Here is a 17,757-nt window from a genome sequence, read left to right as displayed (position 1 = left end):
TTTGACATTATGGGGTATTGTGTGTAGATTGATGAGGAAAAATAATAATTGAATCAACTTTAGAATATGGCTGTAACGTAACAAAATGTGGAAAAAGGGAAGGGGTCTGAATACTTTCTGAATCCAGTGTATGTAGGGTGTCCACACACTAGTACAGTGCGAGGAGAACAGAGATAACGTTAGATGGTTGTCTGACTGGCTGGCTGCGACTGCCTGAGCAGAGATGAGATGATGACTCTAAGGAATTAAAAATGATAGTCTACAGAATTGCAATATTTTATTATTTCCTATTTTTCTATTTGGACCTGACAGAGCCAATGGAATATTTTCAATGTTTTGGCAGTTGAATGTCCACTATTTTGGGCTTTGGAATTTCTATTAAAAAGCTCTAATCATTTTTATGCAATTATTCATAATGCATTTAATATTAATCGAAAACCGTGATATTTAAAAAAATAATCGTGTCAAAACTGAATTGAACTGAAAAAGCACTAATGGCTCAGTACTACCACCCAATCTACCCAGAGTGGCTTTGGTGATGAAATTTCACTTCTTTATGTTATAAAATACATTTTACCAAGACAAATATGATGATTCATGTTCTACGTCGTTCAGTGGAGTCTTTCACTAACATTTCATTAACAGTATATCAAAATAGTCGGATTTCCTAACCTAATACATACGATAATAATCACAGAGCTGTGTTGACGAGCATTGCAGCTTTCTCGCAGAAACTTTTGAGGATTGCACATGTTGTGGTCGTCATCTTCAAAGTTGTTTCTACGAGTCGCCAAAGCTAAATTAGCATGGCACAAGCTGAATTAATTGTGAAAGGCTTTGAAAATAAAAAATATTCCGGTACGTTCAGTGCTCCGTTGACATTTCACAGAGATATGCTTGTTTTTGTGAGAACATCTTCTAAACAGGAATTTCTCATTAATTTGAAAAGCTTATACTAAAATATGAAAATACTATCCCACCTCTATATGGTTTTATGTCCTGCGGATTCGAGTAGAAAGATGACGAGTTCAACGGGAAACGTGAACCTGTGAGGTAGCAATCGTTCTCGCACATCATCCAGCCTAGCTGACGCGATGCTGTGCAATTTGTATTAACTTTTTTTTCTCTGGCCTCCACTGATTTAGTCACCCTAATTTTGGCCACCCTACAAGGGTAAAAAATGTTTGAACATGAGGTTTGGACCTGTGTGGGTTCCATATTTTGCGCAGAGGGAGGGAGCTCCCGTCTCGCTTTGTTCATGGTGCCTACCAGGCTTGTTTTTTGTGCATCGTTCGCTTCCCCTCGCTCATAAACTCTCCCATTCTCCCCCTTTATCATACTTTACTTCATTTATTTCATCTGTTATATGTATTAAAAAAAATATTTAAAAAAAAATCGGTATAGTTTAGGTTCAGTTTTGAGGCAATTATCAACTGGTCATGGCACCTTCAACTGTCGGGAAAGCCATTCAAAAAATGATATGTCCTCCTAAAACTGGTTATAACTCAAATCAAATGTTATTTATCACATAAAAACAGGTGTAGACTAACAGTGAATTGCTTACTTACGGGTCCTTTTCCAACAATGCAGAGTTAAAGATAAAACAGGTAATAGAAATAGTGACACGAGGAATAAATACACAGTGAATAATGAATAACAATAACGAGTAAAAATAACATGGCTATATACAGGGAGTACCAGTACCGAGTTGATGTGCAGGTATACAAGGTAATTGAGTTAGCTATGTACATATAGGTATGGGTAAAGTGACTCCAGTTCTGTTTGTGATTTAACACACTGTCGTTGTTAGAATGTTTATATAGACTTATTTAGGAAAAGTCAAGGATGACTTAAAAAATAGCAGAGTAATAAAACATTTCAATTTGTTTTGCGTCATTATTATCTGGGTCTTTCTAGTGTTAATTGAACGTGAGTAATAGCTTTGCAGTGGAGATAAAAAACTTTCTGTGTGTCTGTGTGTGTACGCGTGCACGCATATGCATGCGCGTGTGTGTTCTCCCTCAGGACTCATGTGTACGCCAGGCAGCACGTTGTGTCAAAATGGCAAAGCTGACCACACTCCAGCTCCACTTCCTGAACCACGGTCAAGACCAACGTGTCATCAACCTGCGCCAATCAGATCTCCTTGGTGCCATTGTGGCACTGCCCCGCTGTTACCAGGTAATGGCACTAAATGTAACCGTGGTATACTAAATCAGTTATCCAAATGCTAGACTTGTGGTACCGGCGCTATTGTAATAGTGGGAGGAAAAATCAATTATCCCAATCCTAGATTTGGGAAGGATGTACTGAAATGTAGATTGATTCCCAGTCGTATGTCATAATGAGATGTAGCTTATTTTAAGCTATTATTTTAAACTGTGTTGTTTCTCTTGTCTCTAGGCTTTTGTGTTGTCGGAGGCCTACGACTACAGTCCAGACTGGGCGGAGGTGCTCTACCAGAAGGTCATCCTCAGTGGAGACTTTGCTTACCTAGAGGAGTTCCGACTTCACAGGCCACTCCCCGCCTGCCTGTTTGAAGACATATCCCAAAAGTAATTTCAGACGATTTCCAGAATTAGGAGGGAATATCTTCTTGCTGATATTAATCCTTGGTCTGGTTCTACCTTTCAGATTGACTCACAACACGCCTCCGAGCAGTGCGGGCCAGAACCTGAAGAGACTATTGCAACACTGTGATGACGTTTACACCTACTACAAGCTTGCGTATGAACACAAGTTCTTTGACGTGGCCAACATGTTACTTCAGGACCCCAAAACAAGCAGTTACCTAAACGACAGGCTGGGTACTAGGTAGCTGATTCGAAACGGCACTGCCCCTGTCAAATACCTCCAAATACGCATGTGGAATTTTTTTACAAACTCTTTTCTATAACATCTTTCATGGAGATGAATAGTTTCACGAAATAATGTTTTATTTTCTCCACGCAAAATCGCTGACTAACTGAATAAATCTCGTATTGATTGAAGCTACAGACTTCTGTCTTTACTTAAACACGATTGAGTAGTCATCCACAGAGGCTGTTATTATAGCTGTTGTTGTGATGTCTACCCCTCTTCCTAACCGAGGTAGACAAAGTAAATGATCCTAAATTGTAATAGAGTTAGGGTTGCAAAATGATAGGAACATTCCAAAAATTCCTGGGAATTTGGAGTATTCAGGATTTAACATTTTTTCCCCCACTTGATTCCAATAATCTTTTAACCAGCATTTCTGGAAAACCTGGGAATTTTACGAAAGATACCGGAAAGGTGCCACCCTAAGTGGAAGACTTGGTGGACTGTATATTCTTTGGTTTGGTATTGCTTAATGTGTTCACTCCCAGGTGCTGATCGGGGCACAGATGACAGTAAAGTGGATTACAGTTTTGTGGTGGGTTTAATAAAGATGAGGATTCACACAGTATAGGGCAAAGCACAGCACAGTGTAGGATGTTTATGGCTTGATTGACAGCTTGAGTGTTAACCAACTCGGTTGTGTGTGGTCTGAAAATACAAGGGGGATATAAAGACACAATAGTGAATCATAGATATAAACTTAAGACAATCTCCAATTCACTATACTAAACAGTAAGAATGTAACCACATGGCTATAACATCTTGATGCTATTCAAGACTATACAGCGGTATACAACATGACCGTGCCTGCAATAATTGGAGACCAAAAGCGCGCCGCTGCACATGTACTCTAAAGCAATGCCACAACTCATGAACTTGAAATGGTAAGAGTGAGGTGTTCTCTCATTTATTTCTGGAAATAGCTAGCAAACTAGCCAACTTTAGCCAGTTAGCTTAGGTGCTTGAATGCGGCTGAGAGGTCACAATGCTCGGTTCAGCCCTACTCCTTGGCCAGAGCGTCCAGCGTGATCTCTGAACGCGCCGAGAGTGAACAGCTCTGAGTTCACGAATGGCCCAGATCGCACACTGATACACTGGAGGCAATTTACAAACACACCCGTAGCTTCTTTTTTCTCTAACTCTGAGCTGGAGATCACCCAGAATGCTCTGCTCCACTTCACTAGTAGCCGGAGCTACAGCTCTAATATGATGAACTACTATTTCTTCACAGCCTTTCGTACACAAATCGTAGACTTGGGAAGAACGCACTGAAATGCAGATTGTCAGTTTCAATGACCATGATTCACTCTGACTTTCTTAGGTGCCCTTACAAAGCAATAAAACATGCCATGATATATTTGGCACGTACCAAGGGACGTACACTGAGTGTATTTAACATTAAGAACACCTTCCTAATATTCAGTTTCGGCCTCAATTCGTCGGGGACTTGAAAGCCTTCCGCAGGGATGCTGGCCCATGGTTGGCTGCAATGCTTCCCACAGTTGTCAAGTTGGCTGGATGTCCTTTGGGTGGTGGACTATTCTTAATACACATGGAGAACTGTTGAGCGTGAAAAACCCAGCAGTGTTGCAGTTCTTGACACAAACCGGTGCGCCTGGCACCTACTACCATACGTTGTTCAAAGGCATTTAAGTGTTTTATTTTTCCCATTTACCCTCTGAATGGCACACATACACAATACATGTCGTAATGCTTAAAAAGCCTTCTTTAACCCGTCTCCTCCCCTTCATCTACACTGATTGAAGTGGATTTAACAAGTGACATCAATAAGGGGTCATAGCTTTCACCTGGATTCACCTGGTCAGTCTGGTATGTCATGGAAAGAGCAGTGGTTCTTAATATTTTGAACACTCAGTGAATGTTAGTCATCAAACTGTGTTCGGCAACGTCCATAGAGGATTTTCCAGGATGCCTCCCAAATGACACCCTATTCCCTATACAGTGCATGACTCTTTACCAGGGCCCACATGGTACCACTTGGGATGAAGCCTTAATCTCCACCAGTGATACAGGGTTATCACTCCAGTGTTAATCTGCTAAATTGTAATTATTCGATTTATTGCCTACCTCATGCCTTTTGCGCACATTGTATATAGATTCTCTTTTTTTTCTACCATGTTATTGACTTGTTTATTGTTTACTCCATGTGTAACTCTGTGTTGTCTGTTCACACTGCTATGCTTTATCTTGGCCAGGTCGCAGTTGCAAATGAGAACTTGTTCTCAACTAGCCTACCTGGTTAAATAAAGGTGAAATAAAAAAATAAAATAAAAAATAAAAAGGGTTAATTCCCCCCCTTGGTTGGAGTGTTTGGGGTCCGCCGTCCCCGAGGGGAAGACCCCTCATGAATAAACATGCTGTGTCCTCTCCAGACACTGCGATAGCATGGCTTTGATGAACTACTAGAATCAATGGGCCGCCAGCGACAAATCCTGCAAGGTTGAATAATGACCTTGTCTGGTTTGATTAATAATTACAGGATTCACCAGGAGAGGGGATGGATGTTGCAGTACTGGCCATAGTCACTAGATGCCACTCTATGGTGCTTATAAGTTATACACTACATGATCAAAAGTATGTGGACACCTGCTCGTCAGACATCTCATTCCAAAATCATGGGCATTAATATGGAGTTGGTCCCGCCTTTGCTGCTCTAACAGCCTGCACTCTTCTGGGAAGGCTTTCCACTAGATGCTGGAACATTGCTGCGGGGACCTGCTTCCATTCAGCCATAAGAGCATTAGTGAGGTCGGGCACTGATGTTGGGTGATTTAGGTCTGGCTCGCAGTCGTCGTTCCAATTCATCCCAAAGGTGTTCAATGGAATTGAGGTCAGGGCTCTGTTCAGGCCAGTCATGTTCTTCCACACCAATCTCGACAAACTATTTCTGTATGGGACCTCACTTTGTGCACGGGGGCATTGTCATAATGAAACAGGAAAGGGCCTTCCCCAAACTGTTGCCACAAAGTTGGAAGCACAGAATCGTCTACAATGTAATTGTATGCTATAGCGTTAAGATTTCAATGGAACTAAGGGGCCCAGCCCGAACTACGAAAAACATCCCCAGACCATTATTTCTCCTCCAACAAACGTTATAGTTCCTCTGTCGGACTGCCAGATGGTGAAGCGCGATTCATCACTCCAGAGAACGCCTTTCCACTGCTCACAGAGTCCAATTGTGCGCAAGCTTTGCACTGCTCCAGCCGATGCTTGGCAGTGTGCATGGTGACCTTCGGCTTGTGTGTGTTCTTGTGCTGACGTTGCTTCCGGAGGCAGTTTGGAACTAGGTAGTGAGTGTTGCAACCGAGAACAGAATTTTTATGCGCTCCTGCACTCGGTGGTCCCGAGCTTGTGTGGCCTAGCACTTCGCGGCTGAGCCATTGTTGCTCCGAGATTTTTTCACTTAGCATATTTTTTGTTTATTGGATAGGATTAAAGATGGAGGAGAGAATGTGCTGAACTAGCGGTGGGAAGGATTTGAACCCATACTGCAGCGTTAGACTGCTAGACCACCCTAGGTCACATGCACTGATAGGTTAGCTGCTATCAGTATTCACATTTGGAAAATACCTTTTTGTTACTCCTTTAATAATGAATGACTTTGCATTCTGTGGGTTTATTGATAGTAGGCTCCTATTTCAGACTTAAGTTTTTCTCATGAATTAATTTTCTCATTGCATCAATGCTTACTGCATAATTCAGTGTGCTGAGTCGTCAAAGTATGTATGTAAAGATGTGTGTACGTTTGCAGAACGTCTACATTTATTCGAAATTCCCCTGATGATGTGTTGAACGGAAGACTGGCGGGAATCAAACGTGAACTTGAGCCTCCCTGAGATGGAGAAGAGATAAAAGGAGCATTTTGTTCTGTGTTGATCTGTCGCTCTATGAAGAGCTTATTTGTTGGCGTTGTGAGTTAACAACGTTGAGGTGATGATTAGTCATTAAGAAGATGATCCCATTATTTGACAATGATTATGTTATGGTTCATGCTATATGGGATCATTGAGACGTCCCTACCCTAAACCCTAACCTTACCATAACCCTTACCTAGCCATTTTACATTCCAACTTCAATGGGGTAGGGACGTCCCAAGAATCCCACGTTATTAATCCCACTTGTATTAATATGGTTGTCAACAACAGCGCCCATTTATTCCAACCTTTAATCCGTTACTTAGTAACATTTTGACATGTCAGTGGCAGTGCATGCCATTGCTGAAGCCTGAAGTTAAACTTTCCTATGCAGATTTGTTGAAGAGCCTTGCATTGTGGCAAGTTATTCTGTTTTCTCTTTGCGTTTCAGAAGGCTCTTGGCTCTTTTCCTGCAATAGAAGTGAGACCACCTCAAACATGCATTAAGTACGCTATAGATCATCTTGGCTGCTCAAGATCAATTAACCCACATGTCCACTAACCCCATGCATATGTCTTTTTTCATCACACACATTGCTTGAATACCCCAAAGCTATGTTGAATTATTTTTCTGCAGTTCCGATCAATGTGTTTGAGTGCATTAACTCAACAAAACCAATAGCAAGGCTGTAGGTACAATATCAGCTTTACTCTGTCTCTCAAATGTTCATACTAGACATTTCTCATTCTCACTAGAATACAAATAATGACAGTCAATTAATGAATTATAAATCAGTCACATTGACCAATCTATTTGCACCTTTAATATATTATGTATATAACTGCACATAAATAAGGTATTTATATTTGGATTGTAACTATCCAGATGTTTTTTTTTGTTACTGGATAATGGATTTGTGTATAACACTTCTGGAGCTACTACTGTGCTTATTTAAAGGGAACTATCTCAGAAGTAGATAGTATTTCACCCGTTCCCCATCTAATTGTTTGATTTTAGAGTAGCTACCACAGTCATAAGATCATTTGAGACATGTACCTGTATGAAAACATACGTTCATAATGCTGCTGCAACACAGTTAATAGATGTAAAGTAATGCAAACAATGTATTATAGTTTAGAGTGATCTAGTGTTTCAAAGCATGTTTTCATTTGCAGTTTTTAGGATGAAACTGTGATTGCAACCAGCGGGAGGCTGCTGCTGGGTAGACTAACAAACTGGATACCCCCTACTTCCAACTATCAAACAAACTTGGTTTGATTATCTGGAAAATGGTCCCTCTGGTACAGAGAAGATTGAACCAGGCTTTTCTTAAGTATGCCTCCTCGAAATATTAGCTGCCAGTGCGGTTGTTCGATGATTTGCCTCTGCAAGGACAGCATGACTAGTTCTGTCACAGCCATGTGAGTTTAGTGTCGCGATTCGCATTTTCATTTTGGAGGGCTTCAAGGAAGAGCACCCGACCAACCCCATCCCCCCCGGAGCACAAATACAAATCCTTATCTTCGCATGTCAAGCCTCGTTATCAACTATTTTCAACCGTTTGCCAGGCGTTGTCTGGGATGCCCGGTGACTTTTTGGCGTTTTTTAATTACCGGTTACTGTATAACAGTGTCTCGGAACTGTCACATAGTCTAGGCTATCATAGGAGGCACATTTGTTCTGTCATGCAATGGAGGCTCGGATTTTTACCCTGTATTTACTTACCATCGTCTGCTTGTTTCACGGTAGGCAACGCTGTGCATGTGTTATCATAATGTTATTATAGTGAGATTTTGAAACCGTGGGTTAGATGTTCATTGTCAATTACAGAGAGGGCTTTGTCAGTTACAGAGAGGGCTAGCCTTGATTCGGTTATATGAGAAACTTAGAAGTGTAGCTTCTTCTGACATTGTTTTACCCTACATCGACATAGATTTATCTTCCTGTAAAAAGACGATGTGTTTCCATAAAGGAAACAGTTACATTTAAAGTGTGAGGCGCCATCTGACTAATAATACTCTATTATCTCTATTCCATACTTTAAAACTGAGGTAGGAGTACAGAATGCTCCTTTTGTGTCTAATCAGAACCATGGACAGCTCTTAAACAGTCTCCCCCAGAGATCAGTTTGTAGAACCTTTCTCGCACAGAGAAGATTCTAGAACCTTTGAGCATCGTATCAAGGACAAGGTCCCTCACCTGTGTACACTTTGTACATGAAACAGTGCGCCTTGCGGTGTTGCGAAGCAAGAGTCCCCACTTAAATCTTAGACATAAGTTACATACTTATTATTGCTATTATTATTATTATTTAACACACTACTCCTCTTATACTGTTTAAGCTAAAAACGCCGTTCAAACTTTAAAACGTGCAAACTGGTCTTAAGCTTAAAACGCCGTTCAAACTTTAAAACGTGCAAACTGGTCTGGTTTGAGTTGCTTGCATGCAACTTTTTGGATCTCTTTTTTTTATTAAGCTTTTTTTGTCCTCCAACTTTCAATGGGATTCCCAGCAGCGTTCTTAAGGGCCCATTGTGACGTCATGACCCCCAACATTCTGTTCTATTCACTGTAAACGATGTAACCTTTGACACTAATCAGCTACTTTGGCCACTTTTCCAACAATTTACACAAAAAGTGTACTTCTCTGCTATTCAAATCTGAAATCGATATTAAAACATATTCTACCAATCTAACAATATAGCTGTATTAGTAACCGCATTAACAAATGATTTTCCAACTTTTTACAAATAACTGACATTTTGACCACTTTCCCAGCACTTTAGACACAAACGTAGATGGTTTGACACCTTGGTCTACTCTGCTTTTTACATTTGGAATCAGAATGGAATGTTGCTATGGATACTCACACACGCAGAGGAGTGCATGGGGCAGTGTAGGGAGAGACGGACAGACGAGAGACAATCCGCTACTAATGGAGAAAGTTGCTGTATTTGTTACTGTATTTGTAATTTCATGTTGCGCAATCGGGCCCAGGTAGAGTAGGGCCTGAACGACGCTGACATGGGTAGGGTTCGCGCTAAAATATTATGCCTTACTGCTTTTCTTTTCTTTCAAACTTCTGACCAGTTTCCCGACAGGTTAGACAGAAACTTAGAGGGTATGACTTCTTCCTCTACTTCACCTCTATTCAAGCTGAAATGGTGATCACGGTTAGCCTAAATATTTTATTTATTGGATAGAACTACAGCTAGGTATAAGTAGGTCTACATACAAACCTATTGTTCTACATAGTTCTTCAACTACCACAAAATGTATTTTAAAGAGCTGTCATCACTCAATGCACCATCATATTTCTCTCTCCAAATAATATCCTAAAACGTTCTAATACCTTATGAGTTCCTCCCCTCCAGCACAACAGCAAGTCTTCAAAATCTGAAAGCCAAAAAAAAAAGTTGCAGAACCATGATTTATTTTTTCTTGTTTCAACACGGACTGCAGTGTTTGAAGGTCATAACAACCAGAAGCTTGAATGAATGAATGTATTTGCAGCAGGGAAAATGACAGGGCATCTGACTTCACTTGAGTAAAAAATTGTACATTTCTACCACAAAAATACTTTTAAAGGTCCAATGTAGCTGTTTTGATCCCATTTCTACGTAACAATGAAGTACCTTTCTAAGATTGTTTTCAATCAAAATGGGCAAAAATAGCTTCTAAGAAAGAATTTGGCTAGGACTGGGAGTCTGGGAGTGGTCTGAGTGGGGAGGGGAAAACTAGCCATTATTGGAAGAGAATGTTTGGAACTCTCTTATTGGTCTGTTAACCAATTTACCGCCTGATGTCACCAGGCAAGCCAAGACTCCAACCTACCAAAACAGGCAAACATTTTAGGCAGTCTTTTCAAACAGCTCTTACACTAAAACGCCATTAACATCATTTTCACAGTATTAATCACAGTATTATTCCAACCTCATAGTATACACTATATAAACAAAAGTATGTGGACACCCGTTAAAATTATTCTATTTCAGCCACATCCGTTGTTGACAGGTGTATACAATCGAGCATACAGTCATGCAATCTCCATAGACAAACATTGGCAGTAGAATGGCCTTACTGAAGAGCTCAGTGACTTTCAACGTGGCGCTGTCATAGGATGCCAGCTTTCCAACAAGTCAGTTTGTCAAATTTCTGCCCTGCTAGAGCTGCCCTGGGTCAACTGTAAGTGCTGGTATTGTGAGGTAGAAACGTCTACGAGCAACAGCGGCTCTGCCGCAAAGTGGTAGGCCACTCAAGCTCACAGAACGGGACTGCCGAGTGCTGAAGCGCGTAGCCCGTAAAAAACGCCTGTCCTTGGTTGCAACACTCATTACTGAGTTTCAAACTGCCTCTTGAAGCAATGTCGGCACAAGAACTGTACGTCCGGAGCTTCATGAAATGGGTTTCCATGGTCGAGCAGCCGCACACAAACCTAAGATCACCATGTGCAATGCCAAGTGTCAGCTGGAGTGGTGTAAAGCTCACCGCCATTAGATTTGTGTTCTCTGAAGTGATAAATCACGCTTCACCATCTGGCAGTTTGAAGCACAAATCTTGGTTTGGCAGATGCCAGGAGAACGCTACCTGCCCGAATGCATAGTGCCAACTGTAAAGTTTGTTGGAGGAAGAATAATGGTCTGATGTTTTTAATGGTTCAGGCTAGGCCCCTTAGTTCCAGTGAAGGGAAATCTTAACACTACAGCATACAATGACATTCTAGACTATTCTGTGCTTCCAACTTTGTGGCAACAGTTTGGGAAAGGCCCTTTCCTATTCCAGCATGACAATGCCCCCGTGCAGAAGGTGAGGTCCCATACAGAAATGGTTTGTTGAGATTGGTGTGGAAGAATTTGACTGGCCTGCACAGAGCCCTGTCCTCATCCCCATCGAACACCTTTGGGATGAATTGGAACGCCAACTGCGAGCCAGGCCTAAATCACCCAACATCAGTGCCTGACCTCACTAATGCTCTTGTGGCTGAATGGAAGCAAGTCCCCGCAGCAATGTTCCAACATCTAGTGGAAAGCCTTCCCAGAAGAGTGGAGGCTGTTATGGCAGCAAAGGGGGGACCAATTCCATATTCATGCCCATGATTTTGGAATGAGATGTTTGACGAGCAGGTGTCCACATACCTTTGGTCATGTAGTCCATCAGCAGGTACAATTTCCGCCTCTTAGAGCAAACAAGTGGAAACTGAAAGGTGCAGATCTTCTGATCAGCAATGAAGTGGAAAACTCCGTTTCAAAGGTAAATGATGAGGATGTATTTGAACTATTTTGGTATTTTTTCCCCAACCTGATCTCATAGACTAGACGTAACATAGTACAGTAAAGCCAAGATTTGTGATATGTTACATTTGGTATGGTGACACAAGACAGCATTTTACTTAAGGTAAGGAGTGGTGGATAGGTGGGCGTGTAACGCGAATGTCTAGCAACCCAAAGGTTGCGTGTTTGAATCTCATCACGGACAGCTTTAGATAATTAGCCGCTTTTCATTACGTGCTACTTTGCAACTACTTAGCATGTTAGCTAACCCTTCCCCTAACCCTAACCTTAACCTTTTTAGATAACCCTTCCCCTAACCTTAACCCTTTAACCTAATTCCTAACCTTAACCCCTATCCAATCTAACATCAGCGTTAGCCACCTAGCTAATGTTAGCCACAACAAATTGGAATTTGTAACATATCATATGTTTTGTAAATTCATAACATATTGTAAGTTTAGCAAATTCGTAACACATTGTACATTTTTGCAAATTCGTAACATGGACATCCACAAATGAATACATACTATACGAAACATAACATATCATACTAAATGGAATATAAACATTTACGTACAGAATAATACAAAATGCTCTGACACCAGGTTGTTTTTCCGGACTGCAGTACCTTGCCGTTTGAGCTGATAGTTGCGGTCTTCTCTACAATGTAAGGAGAAGAGACAGACTGATGTGTCTCCAGATACATGAAGCAGATGAGACCGGATGGGGTTCAAGACCAAAAACAGACAATAGAGATTATTCTGTTTGCCTTATTTATAGTTGTATAACTTTGTATGAAATTGCACACCAGTATCAAATTCAAAAATGTATGCTGTATCTTAAAGCCTTGTCTTTACTGAATGTGTGAAAAATTGGCACTACAAAAATAAATGCTTTCTGTTATACTGTTTTATAAAGTTCTTCGGAGTTGGAATTTTACGAGATCTCTGTCCCACTGGGCACAGACTTCAGTTCAATGTCAAATCAAATCAAATGTATTTATATAGCCCTTCTTACATCAGCTGATATCTCAAAGTGCTGTACAGAAACCCAGCCTAAAACCCCAAACAGCAAGCAATGCAGGTGTAGAAGCACGGTGGCTAGGAAAAACGCCCTAGAATAGCCAAAACCTAGGAAGAAACCTAGAGAGGAACCAGGCTATGAGGGGTGGCCAGTCCTCTTCTGGCTGTGCCGGGTGGAGTTAGATAGATATGTCTAGTTTTTTTTTTACATTTAGTTGAGCTTTTATTTATTTTCCCAGACCGTAACATACAAAATGCAAAAAATGTAACGGTTGCAAACTGTGGGTGATGGGATGTCAGTGTCTTTGACATGTGTGTGTGTGTGTTTTTGCGGGCATGAATGGCCCCTAGTGTCTCTACAGGGACAGCACCAGCGCAGACTGTACAAGGACCTGATGCGAAACTACAACCCTCTGGAGCGTCCCGTGTTCAACGACTCCCACTCGCTCACCGTACACTTCAGCTTCAGCCTCATGCAGATCATGGATGTGGTGAGTCTGATGAGCCATCTGTCAACCCACACACACACACACACTCTGTAAGCACGCAATGAAAGAAACACTGACAGCATCACCGTAACACATAGTGATGGATACATCAGATCTCCCCTCCGAAGCACTAGAGATGATATCAAACACACACACACATACACACTCTCCCTGTGATAGGATGTGTGAGCCACATTAACAAGGCTCCCTGTGCGGCTGTGTTTCCCGGTCGGTGCTCAGCTCACCCACAGTGCTGCTGAGAGAGGCAGCAGACCTTTCCCCCCCCTGTGTGTCTGATGCACTCCCCCCTGCCAGGGCACTGCCAGCAGGGGAGATGAAACAACATACGGTAGCCCTCATCTCTCCACCATTACACCCAGCATCTGACAACCCCAACGTTCCCTGGGCCCACAGAATACCACCGTTTTTCAAAGTATCTACGTATGTGTTATTGAGGAGATAAGAAAGAGGAATGTGAGGATTTGTAGCAAAGTAGCAGTAGTTGAGGGATTTGAATCCACCCGGTCACGAGCATACTGTCTTGGCCAAAATCATACTGTTGTGTCAGAAACAGCCTCCCTGCGCTGAATGTATATCATACTGGTGCTATGGAACTGTCTGTGCATACTGTAGATCTATAATCTAGATGGGAGGAAAGCGCCGGCAGAGAACGGTGAATGTGCTGAAATGATCACTTACCATAATATCAGACGGAATTGGAAGGGAGCGTGTTTCCCAAGTGAAAATCACAGGCAGAGCATTTTGACAAATGTGACATTAGTGAGTGATTTTTAACCATCTTATTTCAACTTTTCATGCCTACTGTTTTCTACGATACTACTCTTGCTGCTTCTTTCCTAATAGCACTGTAAGTCTTGTAAAGGCCACAGTGTGTTCAGGCTTTTGTTCCCACCCATCTCTAATACCCCGTTTTAAATGATAAACTACTTCAAATACCACAATTAGTTGAAAGGTGTGTTTGTGCTGAGCTGGAACAAAGGTCTGCACACAGGGGCTGTAACAACGGTTAATGTAATAACACCGGCTATTACATTAACCTTTGTAACAGGGGCCCTCGAGAACAGTTGCCTATCCCTGGTAAATAGCTACACGGAATATTTCATTGTCATTCTTTGTTTCACCATTTCTACTCTGTTGTTGGTGGAGATTGTGTTTTGGGGGGACCCCAGCTGTGTGCTGCGTTGGGATTAAAAGAGACCCTATTTCGTGCAGTGGGAGCCCTGCTGGATTGGGAAACATTAGTCACAATTCACTACACGTGCCTGCTCCCATTTACTGCTAGCTAATCACATTTTAGGGTACAGAGCACATTGCGTCCATGATTATACAATATTACAAGGATGATTTAAGATTATATATATAATATATTGTGAGAAAAAAAACTTAGGTAAACAAATATACTTTGAAAAGTTCAAAAAAACAAGTCATCAAATTAGTCTGCGAGTCCGTGAGCATGAGGTTCATGTTTGCAGCTACTGTAATTGGCCAGTGACCATTTATGGAGCCACACAGTTGAGCCTTCCTGGAACTCCAATGCCAACAGCTGGGGTCTGTGGCGGCTGCAGCGTTTGCCCATAAACAGGAAAAAATTATAAGCATTCACTGGTAAAAGTTTAAGTATGCCGCATTACCCACCGCCCAGCACCCACAGACCTTTCCACTTTTAAACAACATCACCTCAGGTCTTTTCACCTCAACCATTGCTTTGGAGCAGCTTGTGTCTTTTAATAGAAATGCTTGGCTGGTGTTGTTATGCAGATGCAGTAGCTCCATGTTTTGCTACCTGCTTGTGAGAGGATTTAAAATGCAGGACATTTATCAAAGTGACGTTATTCATAGTCATTTGCCCTTTATCGGCAAGTGGCCATATCTAAGACGAATTACAGCTAGCGAAAAGTCCTGTTCCAGCAAGACTTTTATTAAGTGTGGCAGGTGGAGCGACAAATTAGAATATTTTCTAGCATTGGTTGGTGACAGACATGGATTGTGTTTGTATGTTTACAGGATGAGAAGAACCAGGTCCTGACGACCAACATCTGGTTACAGCTGGTGAGTTCTTTCATCATTCGAACCTTGAGTCTAAGAGTATGTGGCATGTGAAGATATGCGTCGAAACAGACCGAGGTTCATATCAAGACACTTGTCCTCCATCACCCCCTTTCCTTCTCCCGGGTAGAGTGTCTTTGTGATCATCCTCCTTTATCGAGTCAGACAGTTAGGCCCCCCTGTATATCAATGAACTCTACTAATGCTCCTCAATTACCAAGCAACAGTAAATGTGCAGAATTTTAAGGGTCATGCTCAAGAACGTCCTTAGAGGATCTACTACACCTAACAAGCTTGATGGATGTGTCTGTCAGCTCTGCCCTTTATCCCAAAAACTCCCCTCCCATCCTATCCCCCTCATCCTTGACAAACTGGCCCTCAGCTCCATTCCCAATCCTCACTGGGATAGGGGAGTGCCACTACATTAAGAAAATTAAACCGTGCTCTCACAGACCATTGCGGATGGGCTGGCGAGTGCCAAAGGGACAGTGCCTAGATGGACTCAGAAGAAAAGTGTGAATCAAATGTCCATGATAAGTGTAAGCCTTTAGCCAAATTATTTTTGTCGGTTTTTTTTTCTTCAACTTGGCTCCCCAAAGTATCTAAACGAATTGGCTTCTCCCAACCCTAGTATTTGACCTAGATAAATAGCTGTCGGATAAAAAAAATTAAAAAATCCCTCAACAGCAAAAAAGGACGCGCGATACTCGCTCTGCTTCTACTAATACTGCATTTCCCTTTTAGACACTCCATGTGGAGTTGAAAGGCTCTGTCAGGCTCGCCTGTCAATATGGTGTCAGTTTGAATACGTTTTTGAAGTAAGTCATCTATAACCTTCCCTGAGTTTTTTTACTGAAAGGTGTCGCACACACATTATTATGTGGTACACTACTCCACTCGGCCATTTTGTGAACTCAAGTCCCCTTTGGAAAAAGCCTGTGTCATTGCTAAAGCTCATACAGACTGTATTTTTTGATGGGTGCCTCTTTTTTTAGACTAACACGCGTTTTTATTCCAAATAAAGAATGACCATACAATTGTATGTTTTGAACAGACAGACATTGACATGGCAGAACAGGCTCAAAAGCCTAGTTCCTTTTGCACCTTTGGCAGTGATGGGGTGGAAGACTTGTGCTTTTTCCAGTTCACATAAAGGACATTATAGCAGATTATTAGCCGTTAGAAGCTACTTTTATAATAATTGTATTGGTTTTTAAGTATATGCATAATGACAAAACAGTACAGTAAAGCCATGAATACAAATACTGCACGTAAACACGTTTTCTTTTCTTTAACCCATTTCGTACAGCTGCTCATATTTAATTAGCTTTCTTATCAGTATTGTGAATTCCCAGAATTCTCACGGTCTTACGAAAGTTGTGTTTAAAATTTAGAGAAGCAACTAATCCCTTCCTAACATCTCACAATCTTCATCCAGTGAGAAAGGTTATTTTATCACCTCAGGCTCAGCAATACCTTTCTCCAGCACATTTTCTTTGTTAAATTGCCTCCAGTGCGAAGTAGTCTTTTAGCTTAATTTGATTTTAAGGGCTCAATGAATTTCCTTGCTCCCTCTCTCAATGTTTTGGAAAGCGATCCGCCCAGGCTCTGGAAGTCTGTATTTTGAGGGGAGAGATGTCTCTATGCCCCGAGCTGTGGGTATTTTTCAAATGTCAACATCCGTTACCGCGGCTCTTTAAAGGTTTCATGCTGGCAGAGGGAATGATTGAACTTGCATAAATAGCCCACAAGAGAAAAACATGATCTACAGTGTGAATTCCCATCCCCAGCAGATGCCTCCTCTCTGGTAATTTATTGTGCATATTTACTGCGTTGCATATTTACTGCGTGCCATATTTCTGACAGCATAAAATTAATTTACATGTGGGCGTTAAGGAACACTTTTGAGTGAACAGAGATTATTCACTCAGAGGTATTCACTTAGATTTTTTGGGATTCCACTCCCCATACATAACTCTCCTGAAGCTGGTTAGCCACTGTGATGAAACAATGCCTTCTGCCACAAGATCCATTTAAATGACCCACTTATGTAATCCAATTTGGACTGCTCTCCTCTCATCGAAAGGAAATTAAGCATACCTGTCCTTTGCCAGAGAATATTTATAAGGATGATTCCATTGTCAGAAGGTAATTATATAATTAGAGATAATGATT

At 41.5% G+C, this 17,757-nt stretch overlaps 2 protein-coding genes across 9 annotated transcripts in view; both read left to right on the top strand.

Moving 5' to 3' along the window:
* spg11 (SPG11 vesicle trafficking associated, spatacsin) overlaps positions 1-2,990 on the top strand; it is a 78,918-nt gene extending 75,928 nt beyond the window's left edge. For all 7 annotated transcript variants that reach the window (XM_071326697.1, XM_071326696.1, XM_071326695.1 and 4 more), the window contains 3 exons: positions 2,026-2,181; positions 2,404-2,555; positions 2,635-2,990. In XM_071326697.1, the coding sequence (XP_071182798.1) occupies positions 2,026-2,181; positions 2,404-2,540 (293 nt within the window). In that variant the 3' untranslated portion in view covers positions 2,541-2,555; positions 2,635-2,990. The remainder of the gene's footprint in view (positions 1-2,025; positions 2,182-2,403; positions 2,556-2,634) is intronic.
* A 5,090-nt stretch (positions 2,991-8,080) lies between these two features.
* The window catches only part of LOC139530362 (neuronal acetylcholine receptor subunit alpha-7-like), a 29,714-nt gene continuing 20,037 nt past the window's right edge, over positions 8,081-17,757 (top strand). The window contains exons 1-3 of one of the 2 annotated variants that reach the window (XM_071326688.1): positions 8,081-8,480; positions 13,390-13,518; positions 15,541-15,585. In XM_071326688.1, the coding sequence (XP_071182789.1) occupies positions 8,316-8,480; positions 13,390-13,518; positions 15,541-15,585 (339 nt within the window). In that variant the 5' untranslated portion in view covers positions 8,081-8,315. Of the gene's footprint in view, positions 8,481-13,378; positions 13,519-15,540; positions 15,586-17,757 lie in introns of both variants that reach the window. The other variant, XM_071326689.1, reaches the window with a different exon arrangement.

Source organism: Salvelinus alpinus, chromosome 9 (assembly GCF_045679555.1).
Source record: "Salvelinus alpinus chromosome 9, SLU_Salpinus.1, whole genome shotgun sequence".
NCBI lineage: Eukaryota > Metazoa > Chordata > Actinopteri > Salmoniformes > Salmonidae > Salvelinus > Salvelinus alpinus.
Note: the sequence above shows the minus strand (reverse complement) of the source record. Positions and strands in the feature narration are given on the sequence as shown.